The sequence below is a fragment of the Rhipicephalus sanguineus genome, chromosome 10 (genome assembly GCF_013339695.2).
Source record: "Rhipicephalus sanguineus isolate Rsan-2018 chromosome 10, BIME_Rsan_1.4, whole genome shotgun sequence".
Lineage (NCBI taxonomy): Eukaryota > Metazoa > Arthropoda > Arachnida > Ixodida > Ixodidae > Rhipicephalus > Rhipicephalus sanguineus.
This window is the reverse complement of record NC_051185.1, coordinates 50,225,308-50,245,558: the sequence shown is the minus strand read 5'-3', so window position 1 is coordinate 50,245,558 and position 20,251 is coordinate 50,225,308. Positions and strand designations below refer to the sequence as shown.

General features: G+C 46.9%; 1 protein-coding gene across 2 annotated transcripts; it reads left to right on the top strand.

Moving 5' to 3' along the window:
- The first annotated feature begins 355 nt into the window (after window positions 1-355).
- On the top strand, window positions 356-19,606 carry LOC119371840 (regulator of chromosome condensation). Of its 2 annotated transcripts, none has more exons than XM_037642302.2 (8): window positions 356-496; window positions 1,504-1,600; window positions 3,334-3,521; window positions 4,109-4,372; window positions 5,801-5,978; window positions 9,217-9,409; window positions 12,744-12,961; window positions 19,276-19,606. In XM_037642302.2, the coding sequence occupies exons 1-8, from the start codon at window positions 476-478 to the stop codon at window positions 19,431-19,433; spliced, it is 1,317 nt and encodes a 438-aa protein (XP_037498230.1). In that variant the 5' UTR covers window positions 356-475; the 3' UTR covers window positions 19,434-19,606. The 2 variants fall into 2 exon arrangements, with proteins under 2 accessions (XP_037498230.1, XP_037498228.1); XM_037642300.2 differs by having other exon boundaries at window positions 3,331-3,521.
- The last annotated feature ends 645 nt before the right edge of the window (window positions 19,607-20,251 follow it).

The window sequence follows — 20,251 nt, the reverse complement described above, 5'->3', positions numbered from 1 at the left end:
TCACCTGGTTTTGCACTGCCTCCGTGATCGGCCTTCCTTTGACCAAGCGACAATGTCATGTGATGACGTCATCATAGGACGTCATAGTGGCGTCATGGTGACAACACAAATTGTGGCGATTTGTGATGACGCCATCACATGATTATCTTTTTTTCATCACTCGTGTTGACGTCGACGCCAAGGGACGCTGATGGTCAATTTTCGCGTTTTACGAGGTATCGCCTTAATACGAGTGTCACACCACGCTTTTTGGTGTGTTCGATCGCATCAACCACTGATCTCCATCTGAATCACCTGAACTCTCAAATTCTCAAATATTGCATCGCCATCGACAGCAACTCTTTCCACGTGACCGGCTAGCAACCGCTTGCGCCGCTTGTTCAAGCTGTAAGAGCTCGTCAGTGGACTTCCGAATCTCACAAGAGGGGCGTGAAGCATAAAGGATAACGCCGGATTTCCTTTTACAAGAGTTAAAATGCCTCGTCGAAAAGCAGCGGTAAGTAATCTCTTGTTATTCGACGCCGCCGACCGGTGCGGCCGAAAAGAGAGGAGCGTCGTAAGGCGTGCTCTCGCGTGGTCATGCTGGTCACGCCGGCGTTGCGTTAAACGATACCGACGATCTAATTGTAGAGACAAAAATGAGCGGCTAATTTGTCGCTAAAGTGCGTACTTGTCAGGTACTCAATTTTCCTGGCTTTCGAATCGTCCAACGATGGTTTGGGCGGGTCGTTTAAAAAATAGAACAAGTCTTGCCCCGAGAAACGTGGCGATATCGCACCGGCGATATTTACCATGTTTTGGTAGCCGGGCGTTCTCGTTACGAACGTTGCTGGCCGTCACTGTGACAGCAATAGGGCTTGCTAAGTGCACGCATGCGGTGTTGACTCCACGTGCACGGTTACCGGTTCCCGCGCGTTTTAAGAGGTCATTGCCCCCCTTCGCGTGGGGGCAGCTAGGGGCCCGATTATATTTATGAGGCTGTGTGAAGTGCGTTCTTTACTGGTTTGACACGTAAGCGCACTGTCAGTTGCCGTTCATGCAATGCCGGAATAAAAATATCGCTTGATTTAAGTGTTACCCCTCTGCTTTTTCGCATGCATATCAAACTTTGACCTTAGAAGCGCCTTTCGGTTACCCCACTGTCGCTGTCTTTATAATTAATTGTGAACGTGAAAGTCTGACAGAATTGTTCGCAGTCATGTAAGCTTTGTCAACCGCGTTCTTTTGTTCCTGTTTCTTGTATCCATTTTGTGTTGACCTCAGTAAAAGCTTCAAGAACTGCTCAGTTTCTCATCTGTTGAAAAATCATGAGTATAATTTGTTCACCTCCTTTTCATGTTTGTGTCACTGTGCAACACTTGCTCTTTAATCAATATCGGCTCTGCCCACCTCATGAAATACTCCTTCTGTAGTTTGCGAGTTACCCGAATGAATAAAGTTAGTAAAAGTATGCCTTGATTTTTACTCAAGAATATTGCTTTCCTTTCTTTCTCTTCCTGTTAGGAGGCTGAAAGTTCGCAGAAGGCAGCACCCGGCAAAAGGAAAAAGGAAGACGCCGCTAGTACTGCTCCTTCAGCCAAGAGATTGAGGGTGCATAAAGGTGATGAGTTGAAGCATGATCAAGCATGATGAGTTGAAAGCTTGCGTGTTGCTTCCTTGTGAGGCCAGTGACACTCTCACTGACACTTGTCGCCGGACTCTAGTTCGTACTTATATTGCGGTGTAATGTAGTGCCAAATGAAGGGAAGCAAGACCTTTATGGGCTCGCGTCCTGAAATGTCTCGGGTTCGAGGCACTACCTGTTAGTTTTCCCGGCACAGTGGAAGCAGACAGGCTTGTGCCCGTGCGTTCGAGCACCACGAAGACTGTTCCCACGTTGAAGCAAAGGGTACTATGCTGCACGTTGCCATTGTTGTCAGGCTGTACGAAATTCTGTCCACTTGTGGTGGCGTGTTATGTTGGCAAGCCATTGCTACAAACGATGGGCCTAGGAAGCATGAGCTCTCTGCTGACAGTAAGATTGCTGCGCATTGTCTACACACTGTGGTTCCTGCATGTATGAACTAAAGTCTGATACTGGTGTCGTGAGGGGCACTTTCGGTTGCAACAGAGCCCGATTGCGATGGAAATCCTGGGCCGCGATGGGCTCATTTGTGCAATCTGCAGAAAGAAGACATTCACGATTGCCGAAATTGATCCGTGTTAAGGCCAGACGACGATAGAAAGTGGCTGTGTGACCCTGGCATAACACACACTTACTTAGTAGAAGAAAAGTTGCTTTGGCATACAAGTTGATAGACATATATTCTCACAACGAAAAACCTATTGGTTACCAAACCATCGCTCTGTACAGCTCTTAACGTCAATGCTTTGATTGCCTCGTGCATCGAGCATCTGTTTTTGTCATTTCGTCTGTGTGCTCTGATATCAGTGTGCAAATGTATTCGCTTATTATGCATGCACTTTCATTGTATGAGTGAGTCTGCTTGTCCTGAAAAAACTTGGTTGCTAGTGACGAACTCTTTCCTGCCCTGGTCTTCATTCACTTCATGTGCCACTTTAGCGTTATAATTATAAGTTACTCTTCAAAGAGTACTCATGCACACTTTGTTGCGTGTTTTATACCTAGTATGCGTCATTCTACATTATTAACGATGTTGCACTAAGTAAAACATATGTGAAATAATTCTCAGAGTGTCGGCTTTTCCTTGGTCCAGCTGATTTTCACTGATTCTGTACCGCTGACAACGCAGTTTCACTTGAGTTCAACTGTGGCACATGTCTCCAATAATGTTTTATCTGATGGAGCTCATGTGGAGGTAGATTAGGGGTGTAGGCTGTAGAACAAGACCCCTGTGCAATAATTGTTGAAAATGCTCGTTTGCAACCCTACGATCACAAGGGACCTGCTTGCCCATCGGCGTTTTAAACCGTCAAAATAAGCCCCTGCCCACAAACATCTAACAGGAGAGGAGGCCATCAAGTGGAGAAAAATTCGAACCGGGGTTTGTCCCCACTTAAACAGATTGCACGCCACTCTCCCAACGTGCTCTCGAGGTTCCTGCCCATGGTGTGAAGTCCTACACTGTATCGCATTACCTGGCGCTGCTCAAGACATCTCCCACACCTGACAGACCCATAAATGGCACCAACAACACTTATTGGAGTAGTGGGAGGCGCGACTGTCTATCTAGTTCTGACCTGTCCGACCAGGAAGTGTAGATCGACCAAGTTGAACGGGTGGCTGAGCCAGTGGGGCACTTGACTAAGGCTTCCCTCCCACAAGAGTAATTTGTTCCATTAAAGTTTTTCTGTTCTGTTCTTTTGCAGAAGAGGTGTCGGTGGAGCGACGCAGTAGCACCGGCAACGTCTACACCGTCGGGCAAGGTGACGTTGGCCAGCTCGGGTTGGGGCCGGATGTGATGGAGTTGTCACGGCCCACTCTGGTTCAAGACTTGAAGGACGTGGTGGATGTCGTGGCGGGAGGCATGCACACGCTGTGCCTCACAGCTGACGGCAAGGTGAGACTTCTTTAGAAGGCGATTTCCACAAGCATGCTCATGGGGGTGGCTGAGGCATGCCCCCCCCCCCCTCCCCCCCAAATCATCTAAGAGGGAGGGGAGACAAAGTCTGCCCCGTGGTTGTACTCTGTCAAACCTGACCTGTCATTGTTTAAAGAGAAGGGTTATGGCCATGCAGGTTTTTGACAATAATGGTGGCCGAGGGGCCCTGATATTGCATTCCTAGAGCTGTTTACTTTGCGGTCCTTGTGGATCGCATAACGCAAGTACGTCCTATAGGCTTGCTCATATTTCTGTTATGGGTACGAACTCTATGTCGTTATACTTATTGCTCTGCCAGTAGAAATGCAAATAAGACAGAAGTTCAAGTGAAGATGGAGGCTTGGAGTGATGGAAAATGGTTTTTTTCTGGTCTCTATTCAACCAATTTTTATCGCTTGAAGCCTCCTTCCCCCGAGCTTCTCTTAAACTCTACGCGGGCCATTCAAGGCATGTCCCCTGTTGACAGGAAGGACTCGAAGCGAATAGATTCGGTAGAGAATTCTCAATTTGCCCCTTGGGTATTGTTTCGTTCCTGCTCGACGCAGGTGTGGTCGTTTGGGTGCAACGACGAGGGCGCCCTTGGTCGCCAGACGTCGAGCCTTGACGGGAGCGAGACGACGCCGGGAATCGTGGAGCTCCCGGAGCCAGTCGCACAAGTGACGGCGGGCGACTCCCACTCTGCTGCACTAACAGTGTCCGGGAAGGTCTTCCTGTGGGGCAACTTTCGGGATTCCCGAGGACAGATGGGCCTCATCACGGCAGGAAAGGCCGAGCCGGAGCCGAAGTTGGTCGTCTCCGACATTGTGCAGGTACGCTATATTTGTTTTCTTTAATTATACCTACTGCGCACGGTAGACTCACGATGATACATTTTTGAAGAGACCGTAAAAAATAAACGCAAGAACCGGGAAATGCAAAAGCCAAAAAACAAGAAAATAATGGTACAAAATTTGATTTCAATGCCTATGCCTGAAATAACCATGCAACATCGCCTGGTGCATTTACTCATGCTCAAGCAGCGTGAAAAGCTTTTTGAACACCTGCAGTGTCATATCCATCGAATAAATCTTGTGCCACCATGGCCGACACCTGGCAAGCAATCACTTTTGGTGATACCTTTGCGAGATTACCGCCGGATGCGCCGGAGTGTCCGACTGATAATGTAGCACTGTTGGCATAGTGTTGGACTACCGTGGCTCGTAGTAGGTAGGTAGAACGCTTCGCAAGAGTGAAAGTAACCCCGAAAGCGGTCATTGAAGAAAATGACCCTTGCTCCACCAACTCCTGAACTTCGTCGATGGTGCATGCATTGGTGAGTGCACTTTGCAACATATCAGATGGGAACGGTCCCGCAGTTTAGATGTAGCAGTGGGGTTCCCAATACATTAGATATTATGGGAGCTATACTGGGACTGGTGGAAAACGACGTAACAGCTGGGAAAAACATAGTGAGGAACGTAGCAGCGGGGTTCTACTGACACATATTTACATTTCCTTGCCTGCAAAGAACTTGCCTGTGCACCAAATAAATTGGACTGAGTGGTCTTTACTGGGTCTGTAACAGTCAAGCAACAGTATTAATATTTGTTAGTGACTGGTCCCTTCTCACTGGGATGCGCGTAACATCAGGTTCTGCCCCTATATGTGACAAGGGCACCCGTGTCCTTGTCACGCAATGTTGAAGGTCTAAACGTTTCAGAAAGAGTTCGGGCAACTCTTTCTTCACTCGACAGACTGGGCGACCTGTTGAGGTTCAGGCATGGTGGCAGGTTGTTCCATGCACGTTATCTGATAAATTATTGGGGCCAACACCTTTGAACTGCCCCGTGTCACACTAGCATACTCTAAAAACCATTGCGCCTAGAAATACGCCGTGGGGGATGGTTATATTAATCAAAAATACACCTGAGAGGTGCTTCAAGTCTCATATACTACACCTTAAAGGGTGCCTTTAGGGTGTATCTTCATAGCCTGCCGTGCATGTCATTTCTTGTTTTAACGCCACGTACTTGGTGCTCGAGGTCACAGACAGTGTGCTTGTTATGAACATGACATAGCATTCTTGATATTTTTTAAAAAAGGATCACAAGTAAGCCAGGTAATGGTTATTGTATGACAGAATGAAGCCCCGAAGTGTACAACTGTTTTTGGTGCGCAACTGAACTAGCGCAGGACGTTGCTCATTTGTTGGAATTTTCGCTGTCGATTTCAAACGTGCATTTCTCGCGCTGCCGCAGATTGCCTCTGGCAGCGACCACGTGGCGATGCTGACGGCGAAGGGCGATTTGCTGACCATGGGTTGTGGCGAGCAGGGCCAACTGGGACGGTTGCCCGCACGAACTGCTCCGCGCAGAGCGTGCGCTGCCACACAGGAGTTACTCAAGCCCACCAAAGCCTACATACCGAAACCTAAAGGTAAGCAGAAGTTCAGTAATATAGCTTGCTGGGCGAGTTTGCTCATACAGTATAACCTCATTACAACAGACCTTCATAGTGAAGAGGATTTTGGTCTGTTGTAACGGGAGTATGTAAAATCCAAGTACTGTTACAACAGACTTTTATGTAAACACTGAATGGGTCTATTATAACCGGAGAGAATTACAAGTCACAAAAAGGGTCTTATTTTTAATGGGGGACCAAAAAAATGCAATTTTTGGAAAATCGCATTTTCAGTTTCTGTAGCCCATTTTCTATCTGATTCCGAAATATCTTCACCGAAAACTATGTAGAAGTGCTATAAAAAATTTTTTTTCCATCTACTGACTTGGCGAAAATTGCGGCAATAGCGAACAAAACAAAAAACTGCATTTTTCAAAATTGTAGCTCGGCAACGGCGCAACCGGGCGCCACCATTTTGGGGTCGTCGTAAAGGGCATTTTTCCGTTTCAGCTAGCTCCTCTATTCAGTAACAAGTGCACAAAAAGCACATGTTGGAAGTGCAATTCAAGGCCTCCGCTTGGCTGCTTCTGCCGTGATGCTCGCTTCGGGATCGTTGTCTGCTGCTTGTGTGTCGCGAGGTCGTGGCTGTCGAAAATTGCGCTACTTAGTGACGTGTTTGCACTCGTTCTGTATTCACAGGTCGACGATAATTTAGAACGTTTTAGTTTGGCAGCTGCAAGCAGAAGCTCAGTCATCATATTACGATAGCGCGCCGCAAACTTCGCAGACGTGCGACTGTAGTAATAGCGTTGACTCGTTAGACCCGCTGTTAGAGGTTCTTCTTATCAGCACTTCGGAGCTTGTGGTGAAGACCACCGCAGGAGAACTCTTTGTACTCGCAATCGAGCATGATGTACTTTGAAACATTGGGCACCGCGGCCACGCACGTCGCAACTGAGCTTTCTACTCGATGTCGTGACTTGGCCTCCGCTCACGGTGCCGATGTACGAGGCAAATCCAAACTTTGCGGGCAAGAACATCGCGCTAGCGGACATGCGAAAGCGAAGAAGCCAGAATGTCCTTCGTCGCAAGCAACGAATCGCATTGCCTGCTAGCTCCTCAGAACCGCGGATGGGCATTTTGCGCATCGGCAGCGGACCCTCCAGCCAAGCTCGCCGCGCAGCGACCGCTCGGAGAAGCGGTGGCAGCAGCTAGCAATTTCGTGCGACAGCGTCCCAAAACGCAACACCAAGCACGCTGTGCGCCGATTTTTTGTCGCTACAGCTGGCATAGCTGATCATTGACAGACCGCAGATTGGCATCTATATCCGCGGCGCGCTGTCCCGAAAGTATGCTAAGCCATGTTTGAAGCCGGAAGCTATTGAATTTGGTATATCCGTGGTAGAAAATTCCGCTCTAAAGGAGTCCTGACCACCCTGCTGCCCTGACATTTTAGTCAGTTATATCCGAATGTCCGTTTTACCAGAATCCGTTGTAAACGAAGCTCAATCAATGGAACTAATACGGAGGTCGGCATAACGCCGCAAATTGGTATGTAATATCCGAATGTCTGTTGTAAACAGATCCGTTATAGCGAGGTTATACTGTACTGTCTGGTGGAAGAAACCAGTGAGAATAAAACTGAAACAGTGAAGAACAACCAGACAGTACAAACTCTATATTTGTGTTTCCGTTAATAGCTGCAAGAAAACTCTTTTGTAGTTAATTGTACCCTGTAGCTTATGTCAATGCTTGACTATAATTTACTAATATTTCATCTTATCATTGCTTCATTGTCAGTGCTGAGTTAGTTTTTTTCTAGTTTTTTCATTCTGGGTTAGCAAAACCAGTTTAGTTTAGGTTCAGCTGTGGACAGAAAAGAGAAAAAAAACACAGTGGTTTGAACAAGGCAGAATAGGTTTGCTTGTATGACCTAAGAAAAATTGCAGAAAAATGCAATAGCTCTATAATGTGCACTGGAGCCGGCACTGCTCTTAGGCCAAATTTATGACAAGGTGGTTCACAAAAGCTGGTTTTCGATTTGTAATGCTTTATGGATTCTTTGTAGCTTCATTTCACAACTGGACAATGACTTTATTTTTGATGCTGATTATACGAAGTTGGTATCATGAAGATTTACTTTGTTATGTTGAAATTTCAGCCTTTATGCAAATTATAGTTGCCAACAGATTTTTGTTCCAATATTATACACAGCAGCGCTTTAGTAATCGAGGAATTAAGGCGAATGTACGCCTAGGGTTACCAACCGTCCTGGATTTTGCAGGACTGTCCCGACTTTTCATACAGTGTCCCGAGTCCCGCGCCATCCTTGTCGGTACAAATAAATGACCCGGATTTGTTCCAGTTTGTCCAGTTAGAAATTTTTATGTGATCCAACGCACACCCAACAACGCATTGCGTCACGCTACGGAACACAAAGTTCGCATGAATCGCATGCACGAAGCAGTGTTGCGGTGGCTATGAGGGGTTTTAGCCACTTTAGTTGAACTTCTGTGTGAAGTACGACAACATTTACGAATAGATTGACTTGCAAGAGGAAGTGTTGCGAGCAGCACGTAGCCAGCTGAAATACCACTTCAAGAGGCCTCAACAATAAAGAAACAATGTATTTGTCTGGAAGATACCGCAATAAAGAAAACTGATTTTGCTGGCTCCTTAGGTTCATATGTTAGTGCTCCCCCCCCCCTCGTCCGGACTTCCTTCATTGAAGAGTTAGTAACCCTATTTGCGTCACCAGTGCAAAGTGTAGAAGGGGACATTCTAGAACACAAGCCCAATGACGTAGTAAGGCATCGGCACAATTATTCACGAGTGGTCAAACGACCAATGACGAAAAAAAAAACACTTTGTTGCATTATGAGATGGAATAAAATCAAACTTCTGCATTTCAGTCCGATTCATCCAAAAAAGACTTGATGTTACTCTTGAGAACGATGCAAGTTCCGTTTTTGCCGCTTCACTAATGCCCGTTGCTCTGCTGCGCCGGCAGCCAGCTAGTGCGGGCATCGTGAATGCTACATCAGGACGCCATTCTCAGAGGCGGGTGGTTTGAACTGCGCGAATAGTGTGCGGACCACTAAAACGTGATTTTCTTTCAAACTAGGCATTTCCTTGGCAAGATACTACAAGCACTGCTAGGTTTCTGAACACTATTTCAACAATCCACGTCGATTTAATATTTGCCTTTACTGTCCCTTTAAAACAATTCCTGTTTGTCCTTCACCGTGGGGACGTGTCATGGCATCCTGTCCAGGTTGCAAGACGCGAGCCTTCGACGGGGTCTGGGCCGGAGCTTACGCCACTTTTGCGCGGCTACGCGAGACTGGCTGTCTGTACGGCTGTGGCCTCAACAACTACCACCAGATGGGAGGACAGGCGCAGAGTTCGAGCGAAAATGGCACAGTCATTTCTGTTCCCCAGCCACTGACCTCGTGTGAAGGGCACAGGTGGGTCTTTCGCTCTGTACAGTTACACCTGGTTATAATGGACAGATTTACAATGTAAAAGTAGCTCAATATTAGCAATATTCAATGGTCTTTTGAGATTGCAATAATGGCAGCAGGTGTTCAACAACAAAAAACTTTCAGTCACTTCGATCGCTTATCACTTTGCTACACCAAAACGGAAAGAGTGTTTCTGAATTGTTTCAGAGTACAGAAAGTCTCTTAAAAAAACATTTTCAGATGAAAGGGAATTGCCTTACCTTCAGCTTCGTGGCTTAGGGGAGATGCTGCCGAAAAAGTCAACCTTTTTTCCAAAATTACATATTTTATGTTTTTACTTGTTTTGTCAAATTTAGTTTCTCTACTTTCATGAGAAAAAAAAATTAAGGTTGTATTTAAACTGTAAATAGGTTAAAATCACTTTTAACGAGCACAAGGTGGTTATTAAAAACTAAAAATAGCTCATTGGTCTAGATTCCCCTGGAAAATGTCACCTGGCTGCTTGCCATTACATTTCTGATGAGGAGTTCACCAAAGCCACATGCTCAAGCTATCCATGATTCCCAAGCTCTCGTGATGGAAGAAATAATTTTAAAAAGCATATCCTTCCCACATAGATGAGCTTTCATTTTTACTTTTAAAATGCGTTTTTCTCAAGATGCAATTTTCAGCAACTTCTTGAGTTTGGAAATCATGTTTTTGGTACTTCTGATGGCCAGATCGGGACAAAATTTTCCCCACATATTCCTTAACATATGAAGAGTGCAGTTATCTTCTTTAAGACTTGCTACCACTTATATAATTACAGTAGACTCCCGTTAAGACGAACTCGAAGGGACCGCGGTCATCTGTTCGTCTTATCAGGAGTTCGGCTTATCAGAAGTGCCCCCAAAACGAGACATGCTGACATGCCAACTGCATCCAAAAATGTTACTTGAAACACTGAATGGAGCAGACTTACAATGTGGGGCAAAAAGACAAGAAAAAGCATTTATTTGGCTCATCTAGGTAAAGACTATGCCTTTAAGCAGAGTATTTACACGAATCTTACGAGCACCCGATTTCGCGTGTTCAAAAATAAAAATGCTCGTAAAGATATTTGCTACCACATTTTAATGATAAAACTGTAACACGCTCCTATGTTGACGATTAGAAAAAAAATGAAGAGACAAGTACAATTTTCTTTCAAAGAATGTAAAATTTATTGTCCTCGCAGTTCCGTTTTCTTCTGTGAGCCTGTTTTGCTGGCTCTAAGATCACTTCTGGATACGCCTCGGTCGCATGCTGTTGCCTTGACAAAGTCATTATACGCTGAGTTGCTTAAGAAAGTCTGCAAGGTTTTCTTCGAGGTCCGGATATTTTCCCGTTTTCGGCCCATAGTAAATTTTCCTGATCGACGTGCAGCTGAAGATATCCCATCGGGCTACTCACGGTCACAAGCCTCGCGACGAAAAAGACACGACGCAGCTATATTCACTGTGCAAAATAGCCTTCCTTTGTCATGCGCTTCCATAATCAAAATGGCTCATCACAATTTGCACTTCACTGGGAACAGATAGAACGCGACGTGAACCAACGCGAATTGACCACAAAATGCTCTTCGCTCGGCCGCCATTGTGTGCGATGACAATGCACCTGACCCCTCTGATTGTAATGCACAGACCATTTTTGTTCCTGTTGTCGCTTTCTTTTTTTTTTTCTCCCCACTCCCCTTGCGTTTGCCCTTCTGGGCCCCAAGCTCTTGTGTTGTTCTGTTCTCCTTTGTACTCCAGCTGGGAAGCCGAAGAACGAGGGGGGGGGGGGGGGGGGGAATACAAAAGAACGCAATGGCTTGGGGGTCCAAGTTGTAAATCCCCCACTCTTTTTGTTGCTTTCTTTGCTGATAAAGATTACACCTCCCCCACCCACAGGTTGGGGTGAGAGGGGATACCGGCTTTATCCGCTGACTGGTCTTTTTCGTTTATCATGCCCCGCGATTTGCTTCGCGTCTTTGCTCCAGGAAGTGCTTTTTTTCGTCTTTTTTGCTTTTTCTCGGTCACCTGAATGCCCCACCAAGACTGCAGTGTTCGTTTCGCAAAATCGCTAGCGTTGTTGATCATCGCGAAAGTTCGTCTTAACAGAAGAGTACAGTTGGGCGGTTCGTCTTAAGCGAATTTTTTTTGCATTGAGTCTATGGGAAACCAAACAAATGGTCCCGTGTTGTTCGGTATAAGCGAGAATTCGTCTTAACCGAGTTCGTCTTATATTACGCACTTAAAGTAAGCAATTGGTGTGTGCTGAACATTTTAAGACTTCTCATATTATAATTTTTCTTGTTCATTATAATGTCTTATACAGACTTTCTAGTAAGTTTTCTGCATTCTATAGTTAATGTGGAGCAATATGAGCCATTAATGGCCTATATATATAGAAGTTTAGTGACAGAAAAAGTGTGTCCAAAAAGAGCTACATTTTACACGTTGTCGTGGTACAAAACTAAAACTATGCAACTTACTGTAAAACTGATTACATATTTGAAATCAGCATTAAAAACTATGTGATTAGCGAAAATTTCATTGCTCTGGGCTACAGATTAAAAAAACCTTTTTTTTTTTTTCGAGCAGCATCTCCCCTTAGGTGGTTTTGCAATTTTGTGCACTTATCATTTTCAGCAGAGTGCAGTAGAACCTCGTTCGTACGTTCCCGCTTAGTACGATTTTCTGGCTCCTACACTAGCAATTGCGAAAACTAAAAACCCAGTAGAGCTATGTGTTAATAAGTTCTGGTTAATACGTTTCCGGGAAATGCGATTATTCGACAGCAATGTTCAGCACTGTGGCAAACTGCGGTCTTGTGGTACGTTCTGCAGCCAAAAGCTCTCATTTAGGTGTGCAAAAAAGGCCCCTCTCGTGTACTTGTGAAGTAAGTGCTAAGTGGCAGATCGCCGCCGCACGGCGACTTCTCCACAGTGCCTAATTTCACCCCTCTGCTCCTTCTCTGCTCTGTTCAGCTGTCCCTTCCCTGTCTTCTCTGAATTGCTCGATTGCCCCCCCAGCTCTCTCTCAACCACACAGCGACCCAAAAGTAGGCGGCCGCGGTGGCCGTCAAAACTGTAGACTCCGCAGTTACGGAGTTGACCGTTGGCGCACTGTTCCGCAATTACGGATTCGATAGTTGGGGCACTGTTCCGCAATTATGGAATAGCTGGGACACTGTTCCGCAATCACGGAGTCTATGGTGGGGCACTGTTCCGTAATTACAGAGGCGACAGCGACCTGAGAAATGCAGTTTACAATGTTGTCGTATTGTTACTCCTTTGAAATTTCCTACATGCTGCGATGTGTTGCCGTTCTTGCAGGTGGAAGCTCGTGAGTGGTGGCCAGCACCACACGCTGCTCCTCAGCGAGGAAGGCACAGTCTTCTCGCTTGGCCGCAAGGAGTACGGCCGGCTTGGACTTGGGACGTCCACCCCGGCTGGAAACAATGACCAGGACAAGCCCGCCCCAGTGCCTGGCCTCTCTGGCTGCGTGGACGTCTCGTGCGGAGAGGCAGTCTCATACGCCATTGACGGAGAAGGTTTGTTGATGCTGTGCATTTCTTGGCACGAAACTGTTGTGTAGCTGGGTCGGCAAAAGTGCGCACCTAGTTGGCGTTGCCGCAGTGACACTCTACGTGCACTCCACCTTGCTGCAGCACCCGCATGTGGCCACGACATAGGAGAGCGGAATCCCCGTAGCAGATTTGCAGCACCTGTCCGTAACAACAACCTAGCCAGAAGAAGCACTTCTTCTTTTTCATCTCATAATAATATGCTTAGTGATCCTCTGCAACCTTTTGTATTTTCATTAGAGGGAAATCGAAGTGAGAAGCAACTTCTCTCATATTAGTAAATTACTCTTTCACAATATCAAAAGCAGCGCTCTTGCTGCACAAGGACACTTGGTTAGCCAGAAAACATGCCAAAAAAAAATACATGTGGTGGCACTGCTTATCACTACTAGTATCTGAGCATCACTAAACATCACTCTAGAATATAAATATAATTTTATGTTAATTGTAAAATTGACTGTTCAGTATTCAAAAACTATTCTAGCAGTATTTAATGTTTCATTCAATTGAAAAAATGTAGTACCTAATATTGGAAAGCTTCATAGTGAATATCAAGTCGCGGCTGGCTATGGCTGCGAGTGGATTGGCGTGCAAGAGTGCTGGTTTGAGGTGGCGAAAAAAATTTAGCATGGCAATGGTGTCTTCGATTAACACCGTTTCGAGACTGCAGTTGCAGCAACAAGTCTGGATCATCAGTTTTGAGTTTCACCGTCCATATTGGCTTATGGATAAGTCGTCCAAATTGTGAAACAAGTCTTAAAAATTGGTTGCTGAATAAGCAGGGAATGTTCTTTTCTTTTTTTTTACTAGGGGTATTTGAATATTCGAACTTTCAAATAGTATTTGCCATTCGAAAAAGCACTTTTATTGGCCCAGCGGCCGGAAAAAACTTGCCAGTGCACGTCTGTACACATGTACGCTTACGCTCGACCAAGTCGACCTGTATTTCAGCCAATGTTTGGCCACCCCTGATGGTCAGCAATAGCACTGCAACGGCCTACGCTAAATCTGTGTTTGATGGCTGTGGTGCGGGAGGTGCGTCATCACGGCAGTCACTGCCCACATGCGCTGGTTCGAGTAGCTGACTGATGATCTCATTGCCCAACTCAGCGAAAACTCCCAAGCAACTTCCACCTGGTGAATACAGTTGCCGACCGTTTATTCGGACGTGCTCGTTCATTTGGACACCTTCGCGGCACCGCCACTCGTCCCATTGAAGTAATGTACACTCACGACCGAAAATTCGGACGCCCCACAGCCCGCCGTTCGATTTTTCGGACTCTGGCTGCCTGATAGAGTGCGACGTTGAACTCCATAACAAGCGGTCAGCAATGTTTACAGTTTACAGGTTGCCAGCACTGAAATGTTGCACTGGCTATAACTGGAGATCGTGCCAGTGTCAAAAATCCACGCAGAATTTACAGATCTCGAAGGCTATGTTGGCTACACGTAACGGTTGTCTTTTGGCTTTAGCCAGTCACGTATCCATTGAACGGCTACCACGGCCAAACAGCAGGCCAAGCCAAGCTTGGAATTGGCTCTGTGTGCCATTTGAGGTGAATGACAGCGCGTAAGAGTACGACGCGGATCCTAATTCGGACAAAGAGAGTACGACAACAGATTACAGAAGCGCTGCAACATCAACTAGACCAACGTCGTTTCCTTTTGGCGTGTGAGGGTTTGCGTTCTCAGATGTTTCTGTGGCTAGGCCTGATCTGCATCCCGAGCTTTGTGTCCTGCTCGTGCGAGGCCTGATCTGCTGACATTGCTCCGACGCTGCCCGTTCCATGTGCGCTGTCGGAACTAAAGAAACGCGGCAACTACAAGGCCCTGACGATGGTGAAAAAAGCGGCGATTATTCACCAGGTGGAAGTTGCTTGGGAGTTTTTGCCGAGTTGGGCGATGAGATCATCCGTCAGCTACTCGAATCAGCGCATGTGGATAGTGACTGCCTGACGATGCACCTCCCACACCACAGCCATCAAATGCGGATTTAGCGTAGGCCGTTGCAGTGCTATTGCCGACCATCAGGGATGGCCAAACATTGGCTGAAATACAGGCAGACTTGGTCGAGCGTAGGCGTACATGTGTGCAGACGCGCACTAACAAGTTTTTTCTGGCCGCTGGGCCAATAAATGTGCTTTTTTCTGGTGAATCCTTTTTTTCAGACTCCCGATTATTCTGACTTTTCAGCGGTTCCCGCCGAGTCCGAATAAACGGTCAGCGACTGTAATCACCGCTTTTTTCGCCATTGTTAAGGCCTTGTAGTTGCCGCGTTTCTTTAGTTCCGTTGGGGCATCGACGGTGCACATGGAATGAGCGGCATTGGAGCAATTTCAGCAGATCAGGCCTCGCACGCCAAGGAACAAACAAGGCAGCAAGACAACGCTCGGGGCTCGGGACGCAGATCAGGCCTAGCCACAAAAACGTCTGACAACGCAAACCCTCACGCCAAATGGAAACGACGTTGGGCTAGTTGATGTTACAGCGCTTCTGTTGTACTCTCTTTGACCGAATTAGGATCCGCGCCGTACTCGTACGCGCTGTCATTCACCTCAAACACCACACCGAGCTGATTCCAATCTTGGCTTGGCTTGGCCTGCTGTTCAGCCGTGGTAGCCGTTCAATGGATACTTGACTGGCTAAAGCCAAAAGGCAACCGTTACGTGTAGCCAACAAACATAGCCTTCGAGATCGGTAATTTCTGCGTGGATTTTTGACACTGGCACGATCTCCAGTTATAGCCAGTGCAACATTTCAGTGCTGGCAACCCAGCAAAAGTATTGTAAACATTGCTGACAGCTTGTCATGGCGTTCAACGTTGCACTCGATCAGCCAGCTGTAGTCCGAAAAATCGAACGGCGGACTGTGGGGCGTCCGAATTTTCGGTCGTGAGTTTACATTACTTCAATGGGACGAGTGGCAGTGCCGCGAAGGTGTCTGAATAAACGAGCATGTCCGAATTTTCAGCTTCCGAATAAACGGTCGGCGACTGTGGCTGGTGGGAGAACCCTGAGTTGCGGCCGCTTTGTTTCTTTTTTCTTTTTTTCTTAGCGCTCTACGTTTTCGCGGAAAACTTTCCCCGCGTAATTCTCACACGCCCCAACTTTCCATCGGCTTTCCGGAAAAAAAAGTGCGAGGAATATGCGAGTAAATACGGTATAAGTACTGCGATGGAGCAATTTGAAACAAAGCATTTGTACAGCGCCCACTATTGTACACCCACGCATCCGCCAAAGCTCAGGTGGGGTAACTTGAGGGCCCCCTTAGCGGCAAAGTCAGGAACGAGAGCCGGCGCAGGCAGCTTCGTAGAACGCCGCTACCTGGGCAGGTCAGGAGTACAGTAGGTCGTGCCTGGAGCAAGATCACATCAGTGGCGAGATGTGCTGGAGCAACTGGATGCAGCCAATTGGAAGCCTCGTAGCGAACTTCAAACATTTTCTATTTGTCTGCTTCTTTCCGAGTGGATAAGTTAGTTGAAGCGGGAAATTCGAACACGGAGAAACACTTCTTTCCAATGAGCGCGAAATGGTGGTGCCCAGTTGCGCCATTGCAGAGCTATAATTTTTTTGAAAAACGCTGTGTTTTTTTTGTGATTTACACGATGATTTCCGCCACGTTGGCAGGTGTAACAAATTTTTTACAGCAGTTCTAGATAGTAGTTTTCAGCGAGTATAGTTTGGAATCGGATGAAATGTCCGTGAGGGTGGCGCAGACGTAGGGGCACCATGTCAGGGTGATGCAGGACAACTAGATGGCCACGCGAAGTGACCGTCTGGTGATTCCAGTGATTGTGCAAGCAGGCTGAATGAAAAAGATGCGAGGAGATGATCAGTGCTATCTGTCGCATGAACCATGAAATAACCAAAGCAGCCACCACAGTCCCTATAGGGAACCCAAGCTCAAGTTTGCGGCGCGACGACAGCGCCGCGCCAGCCGCGCTGCGGCTCTGTCGGAAAGCTCTGAACCGTTGCGCGGCCGACTCAGCCCCTTTCACGGTAGCGGTAGCGCACGTGCGCACGCGTTCTTCTCTCGGTGCGCGTAACTGGGAGGCCGTCAGCTGGGTACGTTGAACCGAGAGGCTTGCTGTGCGAAGCTGCGCACTTCCACGATGGCAGAAGCGACCCCGCGGAAGCGCAAGCGTGGTCCGAAGTATTGCGGTTTAGTGGCCAGCCACAACAGTGCAGACAAGGCACACGATTCACGTGTTAAACTGTATCGGTTCCCGGGCGTTTCGCACGAGAAATAAAGGCGGCAAGCGTGGATAGCTGACAGCGCTGTCTCGCCTTCTGTTTTGGCTGTCTGAGTTCATCGCTTTCGTTCGTTCCGACTACCTGAATCGGTAAGTAACGGGGCGCATGCACGCAGCGACTACAGTAATGATTACTCGCTGTCTTCTCGCATTGTTAAAGTCCAGTTACGGTTGTAGGTGAAGCAACTCTGTGTTTTGATTCCCCGTGCTCGTGAGACCTACCTGTCGTTGTTGAACGTTCACATTCGCGTTATACCGTTAGCGTTGCGCGGTTGGTTGAATTCAACTGAACTCCGTACATTGTCAGGCGCCTGCATTTCACGCGTCGGGAAGGCTGCTTTATCACGCCGGAACGGACGTCTGTGCATTTTCAGCAAGCTTTGACATCGTTCTGCAGGCTTGCTTTGTTTTTGTCACTTTATTAGGGTGATATATATTTAAGCCGCTAAATATAACTGGCACTTAACACATGCTTCGCAATTGCAACCTTGAAGTAACCACCTTCTGACTTTGTGCGATTTTCTAGCCGCGTTCGCGCAACAGGTTTTATACGCCTGTCAAGTCGATATCATAAAAAGAGACTGCAAGCATGACGCGAGAGCCGAAAAAACGAGGCGAGCAGTTCATCTTGCTTCACAGTGGTTGAAGCTCAGCTAGCTGCCTCGCGTCTTAATCGGCGGGTGATTCTCCAGCGGCACGGAGGACTTGACTCTAACCTTCTCAGGAAGCAGTGCCATGGCCGTATAATCTTTTTTTCGCACGCCGCAAACGTTTGTTCACGAAAGTACACGGCTGCTACTGTAAGCATGCCATATCAAAACAACAATCATATGATTCGTAGTCCACGCCGCAGAACATCGATAGCGTGTACGGCTTCATTTCGGAGTGCATGTTGACCATTATTCATCTTTAACATGACAGAATGAGACTTACCTCGAGGTATACGTCCTACACGTTGTAATCGCGACTCGGGAAATGCATTTCGCTTTGAATCGGGCGTGGTTGTCGTCGATCGTCTGCTCTTCACCGTTAACGTGATAGCCTTTCTCATTTTATCAAGTTCGCTTTTCGGAAGCGCCATTCAAGCTTGAAGATCCTTTTGAAGCCGCACTGCACGCGGTACATTGTGAGACGCCGCAAGTGCACCGCGTGAGCTCTGCACGTGCACGGAAGCGAGCGGCAACGCGGTGGAGAGAAGGGGAAACGCTCGCTGATCACGCCCCAATTTCTCTTTTTCTGCCAGAGATGGCGCTGCCTGTCAAGAGCAGCAGCGCCGCTAAGCGTTGCTTGGGAAGTCTATACTCGCGGACAACTTTTCTTGGCAATGAAGGAAAGGCTACGGGGGCGGAGCTACTGCACATGTACTGCTCCGCGAAGTAGGTCGGTTCGGCGCGCGTTTCGAAATTAGTTTTGGTTTATGAACCTTTCGTATCTCCTGTGACGGCCGTTTGATTATTCGAGCAGTCGTCACAGGCTTAGACAGCCATTTGTTAGTGAAATTCGTCACAACCTCCTTCTGCGAGTCGTCGGAAAAGCTGGAGGGTGACGAGCGCTCAGCTGAAGATGAAGACGCCATTTTGACTGTGAGGTGCACGCAAAAGGTGCGACGTTTTCACAGGCGCAAAAACTCGAAATGGAACTGCATAAAGTAATATAAATATAAATATCTCCTTGGTGCGCGCTGACCCTCTCTTTAAACAGCGTCTCGTAGAAAATAAAGTAGTGTTGTTTTCTTTTATTCTCACGCAGAAAACACGTACGCAATTGTGGGACTATATTCTTCAGCGGACTATATTCTTCAGCTCTGTAGCCTTCCCTTCATTGCCAAGAAAAGTTGTCCGCGAGTATGGCATCATCCGGTATGTAAGAGCGCTACCGACTGCCGAGCCCATTGTTCCCTGCATGTGTGCTGCGTAAAGCCTCATCAAAGTACAGCTAGAGCTGTAACTTTGTCACCTAGATGATTTAACAGAATAGCATTAGAGAGCACGCTCGAAGTGTGTATGTATTTTCTTGCTCTCATTTGCAGGACGCTTGCACTCCTGGGGCTTTGGCACTAATGGCCAACTGGGCCACGGCGGCGACGATGACCTCTTCGAGCCAAAGGCCGTTGCGGGGAAGTTTGCTGGCAAAAAAGCGCTGGTCGTTTCCGGAGGTGGCCAGCATGCCGTCATACTCGCCACATGATATAGGCCATAATTTTTCTAAGGGCAAAAAAAAAGTTTTTTTTTTACACTGCCATCAATTTTTTTTTAATGATTGACACAGGCACAACACTGATTGAAATTTTTAATGGTTGGACACTCGCGTCTGGCCGATGCTATGAAGTTTTATGAAATAAATTGTTAGCTCTGCATTAATATGCCTTCATAGCCTGGTGGTGAATGAAAGGAGGAGACTATCTTACTGAGGGGCTTGTTTCTTTGCTAGATGCAACCAAATGAATCCAACAGACAGTTTATTATTATTTTTTTTTTATTTTGTTACCCTCAATCGCCGAAGCTTTACAGAGGGGAGTGGGTTACAACATGAAAAATACGAAACAACGAAACAAAACGTGCTATTTTATACATGAACAAGAGTAAAGCAAATAACATCTCTACTCAATGAAACGCAACAAAAGTGAACGTAAAAATAAGGAAGTCACAAAAAGCAAATAGTGAATGTGGTAAAATTATACAGTACTAGCAAGAAAATGTAAAAGAGAAATGACACCCACACAAAAAATTAAGAATCTGCTGGAAAACGCCGGCATCTTGACACGTGGAGACAGAAATTCGTAGGGAACAGTTAGGCCAAGGAAGACATAGGGGATATTAATTGTTGTGTTTAACTGTAGTGTAACTATGACATAAATTTAAATGAATTGGGACAAAAAAATCACCCTTTCCATTGATGGGATCCAAACCCACAACCTTCGATTTACGCATCCACGTGATGCCCTATGGTAAAACGCACGCTCGCAGCCTTCACTAAGAGTGGCGCTGGCCAACACTCCCAGGTAT

Coding starts and splice junctions, on each gene's coding strand:
- LOC119371840 (XM_037642300.2), top strand. CDS start 476: ATGCCTCGTCGAAAAGCAGCG. Junction 3,522..4,108: donor GCCTCACAGCTGACGGCAAG/GTGAGACTTCTT, acceptor TGCTCGACGCAG/GTGTGGTCGTTTGGGTGCAA. Junction 9,410..12,743: donor ACCTCGTGTGAAGGGCACAG/GTGGGTCTTTCG, acceptor CCGTTCTTGCAG/GTGGAAGCTCGTGAGTGGTG.